The 14,854-nt window shown below is 46.0% G+C and overlaps 1 protein-coding gene across 1 annotated transcript; it reads right to left on the bottom strand.

The window, feature by feature from the left end:
• Positions 1-9,573: 9,573 nt before the first annotated feature.
• ACTB (actin beta) lies at positions 9,574-14,614 on the bottom strand. Its single transcript, XM_030213575.1, has 6 exons — positions 14,511-14,614; positions 12,571-12,699; positions 11,710-11,949; positions 10,709-11,147; positions 10,367-10,548; positions 9,574-10,176 (listed from the first exon to the last, which is right to left on the bottom strand). The coding sequence occupies exons 2-6, from the start codon at positions 12,691-12,693 to the stop codon at positions 10,033-10,035; spliced, it is 1,128 nt and encodes a 375-aa protein (XP_030069435.1). The 5' UTR covers positions 12,694-12,699; positions 14,511-14,614; the 3' UTR covers positions 9,574-10,032.
• Positions 14,615-14,854: the final 240 nt, after the last annotated feature.

Genomic DNA, 14,854 nt, shown 5'->3' with positions numbered 1-14,854 from the left:
GCTCCTTGTGACTCTGGGCAAGTCACTTAACCCTCCATTGCCCCATGTAAGCCACATTGAGCCTGCCATGAGTGGGAAAGCGCGGGGTACAAATGTAACAAAAAAAAATTGGAATATCTGCTTAGGGAAACATGCATCCCTTTTGGCTGTGTTTTGCCTAGTATGTCAGGAAATGCATTTCTGTTTCTTTTTCTCCAGTGTGGCATTTGATGCAGAGTCTGGATTCCTGGGATTCCCAGTTCAGTGTTTTTTTTTGTCCAGATAATTTGCAATCTCTGTTTTGTATTTGGTGAAGGTCTGTCTGGGCTTGGTGTCTGTAACCAAGGAGCAGTTTATTTTGCTAGTGTTTATTTTCTAGAAGAGTCCAGCTGCCTTTTCCTAGGTAGAGGGTTGTTTTTTTTTTAAGGGTTTTGTATTAGTTTATAACATGCCTAGAGAGAAACTATTGTTATGAAGACTATACAGTGTCTAATTACATATTTGTTTTATTATGGGATGATTCTTGAGAAGGGAAGGGGTTTGTGATCAGTGATTTAATAATCAAATCTTGAGCCAGGGTTTTGTGGGCCTGAGCCCTGGTTCCTTAAGTACCATCTGTTGCCTCTCTGTCCCACCTCTGCTTCTCTTCTTGCTCCTGAGGCCTGATCCCAACTGACACAAGAAGAATGGAATTAATGGTGTGATGGGCAGGCATATGCCTAACCTGTTTTTCCTGTAGCCAGCGCCTCTCCTGCCTCATTCAAAACTCTTTGGAGCAGCACAAGGAGCGCTATGCTGGCCAGACAGCTGATCTGAGCTGTGAACCACATGGACAGGAGATGCACTATAGGTAGGGCATCAAGAGAAACATGGGGCCCACTATGCCAGTGGGGAAGTAAAGACCAGTGGCGTAGCAAGGGTGGGGCGGTGGGGGCGGTCCGCCCCGGGTGTCAATGGGTGGGGGGGGTGCTCCGTCCCCCCTCCCCTGGCGCAGCGCCTCTCACTCCCCCCGACAGTCCCCACCTGCCTACCAGCTGAGCTCCGGCCGGCACCTCCAATCTGCAGCGCTGCTGACTTTAAATGAAGAAAACCGTCTTGTCGTTGGCCCTTCACTCACTGAGTCCCGCCCTCTGATATAACTTCCTATTTCCTCGAGGGCGGGACTCAGTGAGTGAAGGGCCAACGACGAGACGGTTTTCTTCATTTAAAGTCAGCAGCGCTGCAGATTGTGTTGGATTATTTGTTTCTTCTTGTGCAGCTTTATGCCATTCAGCAGCTTCTTCTGCTGGCATTTTCTCAATCTCATCCCATGTTAAGGGCTCTTGAGCTTCTGCTGACTTTGTTAGGTAAGACAGTCTTGGGGGTGGAACACCTTTGTTTTCCCTGGATGAGCGTCTGACAACAGGTTGGTCTGACCTTTCCGCATCCTCTAAATCTGAGAGTACTTCTCCAATTGATTCCCCTTCTCCAACTGTACTGTCTTCTTCAATGATCCTTTCTGTGTCTGTTTCCTCTGCCTGTTCCTCGTTAGATACAGGTGAGTTGCTTTCAGACATCTGCCTTGGTATGGCATTTATATACACTGGCATGTCTATTATGGTTCTATTTTCATATTCTGGATGATAAGGCTCATCTGGGATAATCCAGCCTTTATCAACCCTTTTGTTTTCATCAAAATATGTAACATGTCTTATGCCAACAATGCCAGTTTTCAGATTCAAAATTCTATATCCTTGTGTCCTGGAGCATAGCCAACTAAAATGCCCCTTTCTGTTGTGGAATCCAGCTTATGCCTTCTTTGCTTTGGTACATGAGCATATGCTGTACTCCCAAATGTTCTTATGTGTGACAGGTTTGGCTTCCTACCATGCCATGTCTCATGTGGTGTGCGCTCAGCGCCTTTAGTTGGCATTCTGTTTTGTAGGTACACTGCTGTGAGAATGGCTTCCCCCCATAGTCTTTTAGGGAGATTGCTATCTGACAGCATACATCTGGTCATTTCCACAAGTGACCTAAATTTTCTCTCTGCAACAGAATTTTGCTCTGGTGTATAAGCTACTGTTGTGATATGTTGAATGCCTTCCTGTTCTAGAAATGTGCGCATGCTTTGTGAAGTGAACTCACCACCATTGTCGGTCTGAAGAACCTTTGGTTTTCTTTCAAATTTATTGCTCACCATGGCTACGTATTTCTTCAGCATGTCTGTGACTTGACTTTTTTCTTTCAGCAAATAGGCCACACAGTATCTAGAGAAATCATCCAAGAATATTAGCACAAATCTGTTATTTCCCAATGATGGGATATTAAACGGTCCACATAAGTCACTGTGTATTAAGTCCAGCACTTTATTACTCCTATTTCCTGTGTATGCAGGAAATGAGGGTCTCACACCTTTTTGAGTAACACAGTCTATGCATTTCTCAATTTTACCAGCATCTGCACTTATCTGAATGCCGGTGGCTAGTTGCCCACTGTGAGGTGCCGGCCGAAGCTCAGCTGGTAGGCAGGTAGGGACTGTCGGGGGGAGTGAGAGGCGCTGCGCTGGGGGGGGGGGGGGGGGGGGGTTAGGGTCCACACCAGGGGGGTGCCGTTCCACGCTGGGAGGGGGGGGCACCGTGTTACATTGCACCCGGGGGGGGGGGGGGGTGCACGCAGCAGCGATCCGCCCCGGGTGTCAGCCAAGCACGGAACGCCACTGGTAAAGACCACCACCGCATTAGATATCATAGCTTTGCTGGTGGGGATGCTGAAAGCCAGTTGAAGAAATCCACTGCTAAAGCATCCCCTTCCTCCTTGTGCTTCCTCAGGAGCGAGGAAGTACCCCACCAGCCATTGAACAGGTACTGCAGCTTTGGAGGGGACTGAGCCCATTCTCTCTCTCTCTGTGCCCCCCCTGTGCCTTCACCCAGAGTCTGGGAAGCTGCAAAGAGGGATGGGGCACAAATACACCTAATGGCCGCCAGGTGCTGGCAGTGGCTTAGCTAGGTGGGGCCATGGGGGCCTAGGCCCCCCAAATTCGCTCTGGGCTCCTGGTTGGCTAGCGGGGGGTCCCCAACCCCTGCCAGCTGAAGACTTTGTCCAGGGCTGGTCTGCAGTGCCCTGCTATCTCTTCCTCTCACGTCAGGCACGCTCCTTTTAGTGAAATTGAAGTTTTACTAAAAGGAGCGTGCCAAACATGAGGGGGAGAGCCGGGCAGGCAGTGCAGCAGCGCCAGAGACCAGCACTGGACAAACTCTTCAGCTGGCGGGAGATGGGGACCCCCGCCAGCCAAGATATACAGTGGCAGCAGTGGGCGGATGTGACCCCCCCCCCACCACCACCTCGAGGTCTGGCTACGCCCCTGGGTGCTGGAGACCTTTACTGTACCATTGGATCTAGCCAGTTCTGAGGACAGCATCCAAAATGAGCAGGGCTGATCAGAAAGCAGATGGGGACAGATCTAAACATGTATACCTTAGAGCAGTGGTTCTCAGCCTAGAACTCAGGACACACCCAGCCAGTCAGGTTTTCAGGATACCTGCAATGAATATGTATGAGATACATTTGAATACGATGGGCATAATGCACGCAAATCTCTCTCATGCATATTCATTGTAGATATCTGAAAACCTGACTAGCTAGGTATGTGCTGAGAACTGGGTTGAGAAGAGGGAAAGGGGAGATAAGACAGAAACACTTAAAGGCCTCCTAAGAATAAATGCAGCTCTGGAAAGAGGAGTCATGAGCTAAAAGTGAAAGGAAACCAGTGCTTTTTTTGTGCCAGTACGGCTCACCTGCCCACTCCTTTCCATTTGTGCACCCGGCCGTGTTCCCTGCATTGCAAAACTTTTGTTTACCCGAAGTCGCAGCGAACCGGCAGTGAAGGCAGCAGGCAGGCTCCCCTCCTCGTCGCTCGCTTCCCTTCCCTCTCAGCGCGTCCCGCCCTCCTCTTCCCTCTCAGCGCGTCCCGCCCTCCTCTGATGTAATTTCCTTTCCGCGAGGGCAGGACGCACTGAGAGGGAAGGGAAGCGAAGCAATGAGGAGGCGAGCCTGCCTGCCTGCTGCTTTCACTGTCGATTCACCACGAATTCGGTAAACAAAAGTTTTGCAACGCAGGGAGCACAGCCAGGTGCACGAACTGAAGGGGGTGGGCAGAGGCTGTGGCGAGTCAGTGGATATGGAAGGGAGGGGGAGGATAGGGGGCAAAAGAGAATTGCTGGACATGGAGGGGAGGGGAGCAGAATCGCTGGACATGGATGGGAGGGGAGGACAGGGGAGAGAGGAGAATCATTCTGGACAGGGAGGGGAGGACAGGAGAGAGAGAATCGCTGGACATGGAGGGCTGGGCAGGGGAGAGAGAAGAATCGCTGGACATGGAGGGGAAGAGAGAGGAGACATGCTGGACATGGAGGGGAGGGCAGGGAAGAGGAGAATCGTTGGACATGGAGGGGAGGGCAGGGGAGAGAGAATTGCTGGACATGGAGGGGAGAGGAGGGCAGGGAAGAGAGAATTACTGGACATGGATGGGAGGGGAGGACAGGGGAGAGAGGAGAATCGCTGGACATGGATGAGAGGGGAAGGCAGGGAAGAGAGGAGACATACTGGACATGGATGGGAGGGAAGGACAGGGAAGAGAGAATTGCTGGACATGGATGGGAGAGGAGGGCAGGGAAGAGAGAATTACTGGACATGGATGGGAGGGGAGGACAGGGGAGAGAGGAGAATCGCTGGACATGGATGAGAGGGGAAGGCAGGGAAGAGAGGAGACATACTGGACATGGATGGGAGGGGAGGTCAGTGAAGAGAGATACGCTGGAAATGGATGTAGAGGAGAGCAGGAGATAGAGGAGAATTGCTGGACATGGATGGATGGAGGGGTTGGCAGGGAGAGAGGAAAAATGCTGGACTTGGATGGAAGAGAGGGGAGAGAGAATTATTGCTTTATATGAATACAGTGGAGGGAAGAGAGAGGAGAAGTGCTGGACATGGATGGAGGGGAGGAAAGAAAAAAGAAGACGCACATGGATGGAGATGAGGGAAAAGGAAGAGAGGAGAAAAACTGCACATGGATGGAGAAAATAGGCAAAAGCTGGATCCATGTTATACCTCCTCCAGTCAATAAATGGCCCAGAGTATATCTAGATCCAGAAAACAAACAGAAAGCAGTAATTATGGGAATTAGTTTTCAATTACGGCTCCTAATGCCACCCCAGAATAGACCTTGTGATTGGGTGACAATGGAGGTCAGAGAAACTATACAGAATCTGTTATATGAAATAAGTACCTTTAGTCCCCCGTGTGACGGAGTCAGAAAGAGGTCTATAAGAAGAGGTAATTAAAAACACCACCCAGCTTTTACTTATGGATGCAGGGCAAGAAACGAAGGAGGAGGAAAGTAAAGACGTAAATGGAAAGGAAGCTCTGGAAACAGAGTTAAGGGAACAGATAGAGAGCAGCAGAATCAGAGACTGGGACCCATATGGATAGAAAAACAAAGTCACCAGACAACAAAGGTAGAAAAAAAATCATTTTATTTTAGTGTTTGGAATATGTCCAATTTGAGAATTTACATCTGCTGTCTTATTTTGCACTGGTTATACTGGAGCTGTAACAGCTTAGAAAAATTATTTATAATGGAAAAAAAATCAAGTTATTTTTTTTCTAATTTTCAATTATGTCTGTTTATATGTGCCATGGCTGATATAAGGGGTGTGGCTATCATAGAGGCAGAGCCATATGTGGTGACCCTCCCCATAATGAGTACCAGCCCCTTTTTTTTTTCCTAAAAAAAAAAAAGCACTGAAAGGAACAGTCAGAAGATCTAAGCAACTAATTTTTTGCATAAAGGATGATGGATGCACAGAACAGCCTCTCACTGGAGGAGGACAGCAGGATGGTATGAGAATTAAGGCAGCACGGGACAAGCACAGATGACTTCTAAGATAGGGAGAGTGTAAAGTTGGTGTAGGTGGACAGATTGGATAGGCCAAATGGTCCTCATCCGATATTGTTTTTAGACACATTTTACCAGTGGAAAGTGCCTACTACAAGGTGTAAACATATTGGAGTGTCCTCTCCATGGCTGGATTTGGCCAAAATGTAATAGGAAAGCCTTTTGTTGAGAGGCTGATTTTCCTAAAAATATTTAAATCAACCACACAGAGCAAGGCCAGGCCTGAAGCACACCACTGGGCTACACACATTTTTTTTTTTAACTTCTTGTATGTGCAAAAATGGCTTAGGTTAGGCATTTTATTAAATATGAAACAGTTCTTTCAGAGTTTCAGACATACTTTTAAGTGAGACCCAGCTTACAAAATAATGACTTACTTAGATTTTGCACACCTTTTTCAGTAGTAGCTCAAGGTGGGTTATATTCAGGTACTCTGGATATTTCTCTGTCCCAGGGGGGCTCACAATCTAAGTTTGTACCTGAGGCAATGGAGGGTTAAGTGACTTGCCCAAGATCACAAGGAGCAGCAGCTGGATTTGAACCAGCCACCTCTGGATTGCAAGACCAGTTCTCTAACCACTAGGCCACTCCTCCACTCCAGTATTTTCATTTGTAAATAGCTTTGCTTTTTGTATACAACAGCTTAACAGGGGTTCAAAAATTAACACTTGTCATTATGTGAAGTTATAGGAGCCCTGCTTTTTGTTTTTAATGTAAGGGTTCTGCATATTTGCATCATGTGGTCCACCTAGAACCTTTTGTAGCTAAAATTTTATAAAGTGGGCATGTGTGGTGAGGCTGAACCTTGGGCTCCACCAGATGCCCTCTGGACACTTGCCATAAAGGGCCCTGGTTTTTCACTGCATACCCTCAAGGTTTGCCAACAGGTCAAGGTTTCAGAATACTCCCCACTATGCATAATTTCATACACACAAAGTATTAAGCAGGCATCGCAATGCATATTTACTTTCCCCAGTAACTTTTTCTACATAGTCTTGAATTCACAAATCTGTAAAATCTCCTTTATCCTCACTGCATTCAATTCATACATCACACTACAGTGCAAGTAGGTCAAACTGCTGCTGATTGAAATCAAACCTTTTACATAGACTATACTCTTTTACTGTGGTCACTATTACACAATGACCCCCTCAATCATAGACCCATGGGTGAGTTTTATAGGTCTTTAAAATCAACCTTAAGAAAAATTCTACAAATAGAGGGGGTCATTGTGTAAATACAGTGACCACAGTAAAAGAGAGTACTGTCTATGTAAAGGTTTGATTTCAATCAGCAGCAGTTTGACCTACTTGCACTGTAGTGATGTAAGTGAAAACAGTGATAAGGGAGATTTTACAGATTTGTGAATTCAAGAATACAACTTTTAACAAATCTTTTCTATGTAAGGAATTAATGACAAGTTACTGGGGAAAGTGAATGTATATTGTAACTATGAAGAAATCTCATGAGGGTAGGATATATGCATATTCCGATGGGATATCCTGAAAACCTGACCCATTCACAGCTCTTGAGAATGGGCACTGACCGAGGTATTAGCGTAGGGAATTTTTTTTTGGGGGGGGGGTTAAAGTTGAAAACCCAACCTTGCCAAACCTAAAGCTTGCTTGTTGAAGCTGAAAATTTAAGTATTGTGTACGTTGGGGGGGGGGGGGGGGGAGTTGCTTATTTAGCACAGGCTGTTGTGTAACACAGGACCTACACTTCAGCAACAGGCAAGACATGTTGAATTGAGGGGGGAGGGGTTTGTGACTGTCAGCATTGCCTATAGCTTACTGAAAGGATTAAACATGCCCTTATCTACTCAGCATTCTGAAAGAAAAGGCCCTATAGGGGTTCACCTGTGAATTTTGTTGGGCAAAGTTCCTCAACTATTATACTGGCTCAAGTCTAGGTAGGGGCCATACCAATGCTAACCCTCTAAAAAAGCTTTCTAGTTTGAGGCTCTGGGTTGCGGGGGTGGGGTGTTTAGTGAGTAGGGCTGTGGCCTACTCCAGTCCTGTGGGTGGAGAATGGGTGCTGCCTCTTGTGGAAGTCTTGATTCTCCATGGACAAGCAGGATGAGTCAGCCACACACACTGGAGACATCTGACCAGCCCGAGCAAAGGAACCTTTTGAGCAGGTCCCTCTGTGGACGTCTCTGCTTCAAACTTGCAGTGCAGCCAGGGGATTGAAGTTGGCCTACGCCTATGTTAAGAGGTACCTGGTTTTTTTTGTGCGCTTAAGACAAGCACCTTAGCTGTGGTGTGAAGCAGTTTTCGGAGCAAACTTACCTAATTTTCAGATATGCTACAGCGAAACTCCTCAGACAATGAGGCATATTTTCAAAGCACTTAGGTTTCAATGGAATTTTGGAAGGCAAACCTATGTAACTTTGGAAGGCTAAGTGCTTTGACAATGAGCCCCAATGGCTACAGCCACTGGTAGTACAAATGTGCTTCACAGTAAGCCTTTACCCATCTTTGGTGATGACTGCACCCCTTGGGCAAATCCTATCAGCTGGGACTAACCAGCAGTCTGGTTTTGCCAGTCTAACTGAAGATTAGCAGAATTCTTACTAGCACCTAGTCTGAAATGCAGCCACAGCAACTGAGCAGTGGCTTCCACAGAGCTAGTGATCCACCTTAACATGCTGTTTTAAAATATACGCAAGGAATTAGAATGAAAGCTACTACAAGCTGGTTTAATGCAAACTACAGTTTGGTTTTAGTTCACTCACCATTCTTTGGCTCATTACAGGTTGAGCATGGGTTCTTCTATCTCAGCCTTGCAGTAAACATGAGTAGGGTGTTGACAAAAAACCACCTGGCTTTCAAGCAGGGTGTCCTTGATAAAAGTATTTTCCTTAAGTTACTGTCAGTGGCTTTAATTGGGCTCCATCATGGAGACAAGATAAGGGGTGGGTAAGCTTGGCCCTTAAAGGCTTCAAATCAAGTTGCTTCCCCCCCCCCCCCCCCCCATGAATGAGATTCTATGCAGTTCAAGCTTCCTACTAACCTACAAATGCACTCTATCTGCAGCCCTTCCTTACCTCTCTACCCTCATCTCCCTCTACATTCCTACCCGTAACCTCTGCTCTAGACAAATCCCTCCTTTCAGTACCCTTCTCCACCACCGCCAACTCCAGGCTCCGCCCTTTGCCTCACCTCAAGCGTGGAACAAACTCCCTGAGCCCATACACCAAGCCCCCATCTTCAAATCACTACTCAAAGCCCACCTCTTCAATGTCGCCTTCAGCACCTAACCACCACACCTACTCAGAAATCTTGACTACACCAACTTGACATTTTGTCCTTTAGATTGTAAGCTCATCTGAGCAGGGACCGTCCTTTGTTAAATTGTACAGCGCTGCGTAACCCTAGTAGCGCTCTAGAAATGTTAAGTAGTAGTATGCACATTCAGTCCCTGGAAAACCTTTGCAGCCCCCTTAAGGTTACCCCACCTCTAGCAGTCTGGTGGCACAATACTAATACTGACTGGGAGATGGTAGCTATGCCATCAGTTCCAAGCGGCTTCAACTAAAAAAATTTACATGTAGAACCTAAATATTTACCAGGTTAGCAGGGAAGTCACCCTAACCACTCAAAAGAGCTTGTAGTCTAAGGACAGTCAGGAAGGGGACAATGAGTTCAGAAAGAAAAAGCTCAGATTTTTAAGTTTACTTTATTTGAAGTAGTCTCCAAATTTTACATGTGGCTTCCCTCCCCAGTACTGACATACTCATCTGATAACGTGAGCCTTCCATAGGTAGGAAGAGACAGCTCACCGTCAGAAAATGAGGGCAATACAAAGACTTAGTTACATGGTGTCACATACAAGCAATACTAATCACTAAAGATTCATGAGCTCCCTTGGGCTGGGCAGCCTTCACAGAGGCAAATAACTTCCTGTAACAATTATACAATATTTGGAATGGACTTAAAAAATGTACAGTCAGTCCTCAGATGCACTGCAGAACTTGGGGAATTCTTTGCTCCAACATTTATCTTCCCCATTCCAGTTTGATCCTGAGTCGAGCATCAAAACAGGAAAAAAAAGCCATGCCAACTTCTTTTGTTCAGTGCAGTTACATTTGATGAGGTGCAACTTAAGCCAAGTCTGTTTTAGAAGCATTTGCGGTGGACAATGGAGGGTCCAGACTCATCGTACTCCTGTTTGCTGATCCACATCTGCTGGAAGGTGGACAGGGAGGCCAGGATGGAGCCACCAATCCAGACGGAGTATTTACGCTCAGGTGGGGCAATGATCTGTAGAAAGAGGATTTTTAAATATTAGAGAGTTTCCTCACCCCCTGAGCTAAGTCATGCAGAAAAAGGCACTGGTAATTGCAAATATATGCCCTGTCTAAAGATGCATGCATTGGCTATTCACCCTCCCCCATACAAACCACCACTAGACAGATCAAGAAACAGTGAATCTACAAGACCCGAATCTTACCTTGATTTTCATTGTGCTGGGTGCCAGGGCTGTGATCTCCTTCTGCATCCTGTCTGCAATCCCTGGGTACATGGTGGTACCACCAGACAGCACAGTGTTGGCATAAAGGTCCTTACGGATATCAACGTCACACTTCATGATGGAGTTGTAGGTGGTTTCATGAATTCCACAGCTTTCCATTCCTGTGGAAGGTTGGGGTTTGTTTTAGTCATAAGAGCATGACTATAGCTTCCTCCCTCCCCCAAACAGCATGCTGATCTCTTAATACAAATACTAGTTCCTGGCCTGTATCTTATCAACTTTATGGCAAAGACTAAATGTTTTGAGTCAACCGTGACTTACCAAGGAAGGATGGTTGGAAGAGGGCCTCTGGGCACCTGAACCTCTCATTGCCAATGGTGATCACCTGACCATCAGGAAGCTCATAGCTCTTCTCCAGGGAGGAAGAGGAGGCAGCTGTGGCCATTTCCTGCTCAAAGTCCAAGGCGACATAGCACAGTTTCTCTTTGATGTCACGCACGATTTCCCTTTCTGCTGTGGTGGTGAAGCTGTAGCCCCTCTCGGTCAGAATCTTCATGAGGTAGTCTGTCAGGTCACGGCCAGCCAAGTCCAGACGCAGGATAGCGTGGGGCAGGGCATAACCTTCGTAGATGGGCACTGTGTGGGTAACACCATCACCAGAGTCCATCACAATACCTGTGGTACGACCAGAAGCGTACAGCGACAGCACAGCCTGGATGGCAACGTACATTGCTGGAGTGTTGAAGGTCTCAAACATGATCTGAAAGAAAAAAAATGTACAGTTAGCAAAACTTGTTCTGCTTTTACGGGTCGTTCTACGGTGAAGCCTCATGCACAACAGATCTGGAGCATTTAACCCGTCACTGTTGTATGACATCATGCAGGTGTAGCCCATAACTGCTAAACCAGACATACTGATGTGATTTTAATCTACACTAGGCTTCCCAGTTGCTTGCAACATGCCCACCTACACCAGGTTTTTTAGGGGTAGGGGGAAGGAGAGAAAGCCAAGCAGGTGGGCAAAAAGAAAAAAAAAATTCACCCAGACTAGTCTGGTTTTAAGATAAGTGTCCTATGGTGAAGTCACACTGTTAGTGATTTTTAACACAGCAGTTAGGTTAACTAGCTAATCAAAGGAAGATTTCAAGAAAAGAGAAAACTAAACCTTCCAAGATTTCAGGAAAGAGGAGTCAGGTCAGGACAAGAGAACCCTGTGGAGAATGGTAAATGAAAATATGTCATAAGAAACAGAAACGTTACTAAGTCCTTAAACGCCAGGAGGCAAGAGAAGTGGCTTTAAAGAGAAGAGACTCAAGTTGCACCTGTGTCATCTTTTCTCTGTTGGCTTTGGGGTTCAGGGGAGCCTCTGTGAGGAGGACAGGGTGTTCCTCAGGTGCAACACGGAGCTCGTTGTAGAAGGTGTGGTGCCAGATCTTCTCCATGTCATCCCAGTTGGTGACGATGCCGTGTTCGATGGGGTATTTCAGGGTCAGGATACCTCTCTTGCTCTGAGCTTCATCACCAACATAGCTGTCTTTCTGCCCCATACCGACCATCACACCCTGCACAGGGGAAAACAAGTTTCAGGATAGTTTAAGAAAAGACTTGATATGATTTCCCTCTACATGAAGACAAATTTAAATGCATACTTAAACTTAAAAACAAGTTAGAAGCCTCAGCTTGATTATCTTCTTGCTGTTTAAGGCATGTATTTAATACCCATTTTAACTGATTTCTCATTTGTTCATAAAGACATTAGGCTGGCAGAGAATAGCAACCTTTTTAGCCTCATCCCACCTACAAAGGGAAACAGGATATTACGTATGTATTTACTCCACACCTTAGTTATTTCCTCAGGTTTAGGAGAGAGGTGTGGGAACAGCCTCCTTGCAGTGGAAGAGTTCAAGAAAGCATCCTTGCCAAACTGGTCCTGGGAACCCCAGCCAGATTTTCAAGATACTCAAAAAGAATATGCATACGAGTTGCATGCCGAGGAGGCTTGTGCATGCAAATCATTTTCATGCATATTCACTGTGCATATCCTGAATCCTGGACTGGGCCAGTTCCCTAGGACAGATTTGGGAACCCCTAACAGGATTTCTAGAGGAGATGGTATGGATGGGCAGACTGGATAGGCCATATAATCTGCTTTCGTTTTTACGTTTTCTAAGTAAGCAACATACCTGATGTCTTGGGCGCCCAACGATGGAAGGGAAGACAGCTCGGGGTGCATCATCACCAGCAAACCCGGCCTTGCACATTCCAGATCCATTGTCAACCACCAGTGCAGCAATATCATCTTCCATTTTTATCTATTAATGAAAACAGGACACCTTAAAAATCAAGATAGCCTGAAAACAGTTATCAAGACTGCCTCCCTCACCTTTTGTGAGTAGAAAGAAGAGTCTTGAGTACTTTTATGTAGTGAAAGTCATTTAACATTTGGTTTTTATTAACAGAAAAGCAGTATAAGAGACTAATTTAACTATACTGCACTTAAATGTTTCTATAGCTTATTTCCAATCTGACGAAGGGCAACCTTCAAAAGCTATTCAAGAAATGTATTAAGTTATGACCAATTAAAAAAAAAAGGGTCTCATTCTCTTTTCCATGTTTTATTTTGTTTGATTTCTATTGATAACTTTTAAGAGTGGACTAACACGGCTACCACACCTCTACTTAATGTTTCTATTAAAAGCTCTAATAAAAAACATTTTATATCCTTTAGTTCTAAAGAACACAAGTACAAATAATGAAAAGTACGAAGTAAAAAACTATTTAGAGCCTATAAAACCAAAAGTAGGTTACTAACCAGCCACCTCCCACCCTTCCGCTTTAGGATCTTGGCAAACACAGCTACCACCACTAGAGGGAGTATGGGCTTGTAGAGTTACCTTGGGCACTGATTTGAAACAAAAGGAAGTCCCTGCTTTAGTCTCAGTATTACCATAAAAGGCAATGGTTAGACCAGCTTTAAAAAAGGCAGGGGGTGGGACATGCGCAAATCTATAGATCTGTCAGCAGCAGCACCCTATACAGACACCTCCACTCTAGAGAGAACGTTATCTGAGTGATGAAGTGCTACCCCACACCCAGAACGTGGGTCAAAAACCTTGTTACATTTGTACCCCGCGCTTTCCCACTCAATGCGGCTTACATGGGGCCATGGAGGGTTAAGTGACTTACCCAGAGTCACAAGGAGCTGTTTAATAGCTTCATGTCACCATCCAGTTTTTAAGGCTCCCTCCACCCCAATACTCACACAGATCCAATATACAAAAAAAATCATTTTTGTTTTAATAGCTTCATATCACCATCCAGTTTTTAAGATCCCTTCTCACCCTGGTTATTTGTAGCCCACATTTCCCCAACAATTTGCAGGCTCCAACATAGTAAAAGAAGAATTTACTCTTAAAAAAGTAATATTTGGGAGACTTCAGTCCTAAAGCAACACACCTCAAAAGCTAAGTCAACATGCTTTTAAACGCATTCACCCACACATGACTGCACAGGACAGCCAACATTTCATATGCTGCTGGGTCTACAACAGCCACGCAGCTTCCTTGCCGACAGATTGGGCGCACAGCATTCTGGGACTCGCAGTCCCGAAACCAAGAGAACCAGCCCAGCTCCGAGACGCTGTTAAACTACAACTCCCAGCGCACCTCCCCAGCCTGGTGATAACTAAGCCATGCTGGGAGTGAACGCGAAGCGCCAGACCTATAAAGTCTGTTTTTTTTTTATATATAGACTATTACAGCGCGCTCTCACCGACATTTTAACGTACTGCCCGCGCAATGTTTGCGCTCAGTTAAGCCACATAAGCTAATAACGGTGCAAAAACTGCCCACAAGTTTTACAATCATCACCCCTAACAAGCTAGGCAATCGCTTATTCTAGTCAATTACTACTACCCTGCTCTACTATTTAGCATTTCTATAGCGCTACAAACATAGAAGAAAGAAGACAGTCCCTGCTCAAAGAGCTTACAATCTAATAGTCAAAAAATGCACTCTCTCTGCACTACACTCCTACATCCATCCATGTACCATTCAACCCAAACCAGCATCGCATAACCACTGTATGAGCATGCAACAAAGATGCACCCACAGCCCTCTCTCACCTTTTAGTCGGGGAGATCGCTCACACACCCTGAATTGAGCACTGCAGAACACGCACTGGGACAGGAAGCTCCGACAGCCGGCGCGCGGCGGGTTTTATCCGGCACGAGCTCGCCGGCTCCTGCCATAAAAGGTAACCTTTGGAAAGACGCGCTCTGATTGGCTGCGCGTCACTGCCTCGCCGGCTCAGTCCAGGCTGCAGCAGAAGCTCTCTCGCTTTTTTTTTTTTTTTTTTTTTAATCGTAAAAAAAAAAAGTAGCAGCAGTTTGACTGGAGCAACGCGGGCTGCAGCTGTTCTGGGCGCTGAATCATAGCACATTGCAGAGTAAAGGACCTCCCCCTCCCC

Source organism: Microcaecilia unicolor, chromosome 8 (assembly GCF_901765095.1).
Source record: "Microcaecilia unicolor chromosome 8, aMicUni1.1, whole genome shotgun sequence".
Lineage (NCBI taxonomy): Eukaryota > Metazoa > Chordata > Amphibia > Gymnophiona > Siphonopidae > Microcaecilia > Microcaecilia unicolor.
The sequence above is the reverse complement of the archived record's forward strand: the minus strand, read 5'-3'. Positions and strand labels throughout refer to the sequence as shown.

Coding starts and splice junctions, on each gene's coding strand:
- ACTB (XM_030213575.1), bottom strand. CDS start 12,693: ATGGAAGATGATATTGCTGCACTGGTGGTTGACAATGGATCTGGAATG. Junction 11,950..12,570: donor TTGGGCGCCCAAGACATCAG/GTATGTTGCTTA, acceptor TCCCCTGTGCAG/GGTGTGATGGTCGGTATGGG. Junction 10,549..10,708: donor CTTCCAACCATCCTTCCTTG/GTAAGTCACGGT, acceptor AACCTTCCACAG/GAATGGAAAGCTGTGGAATT.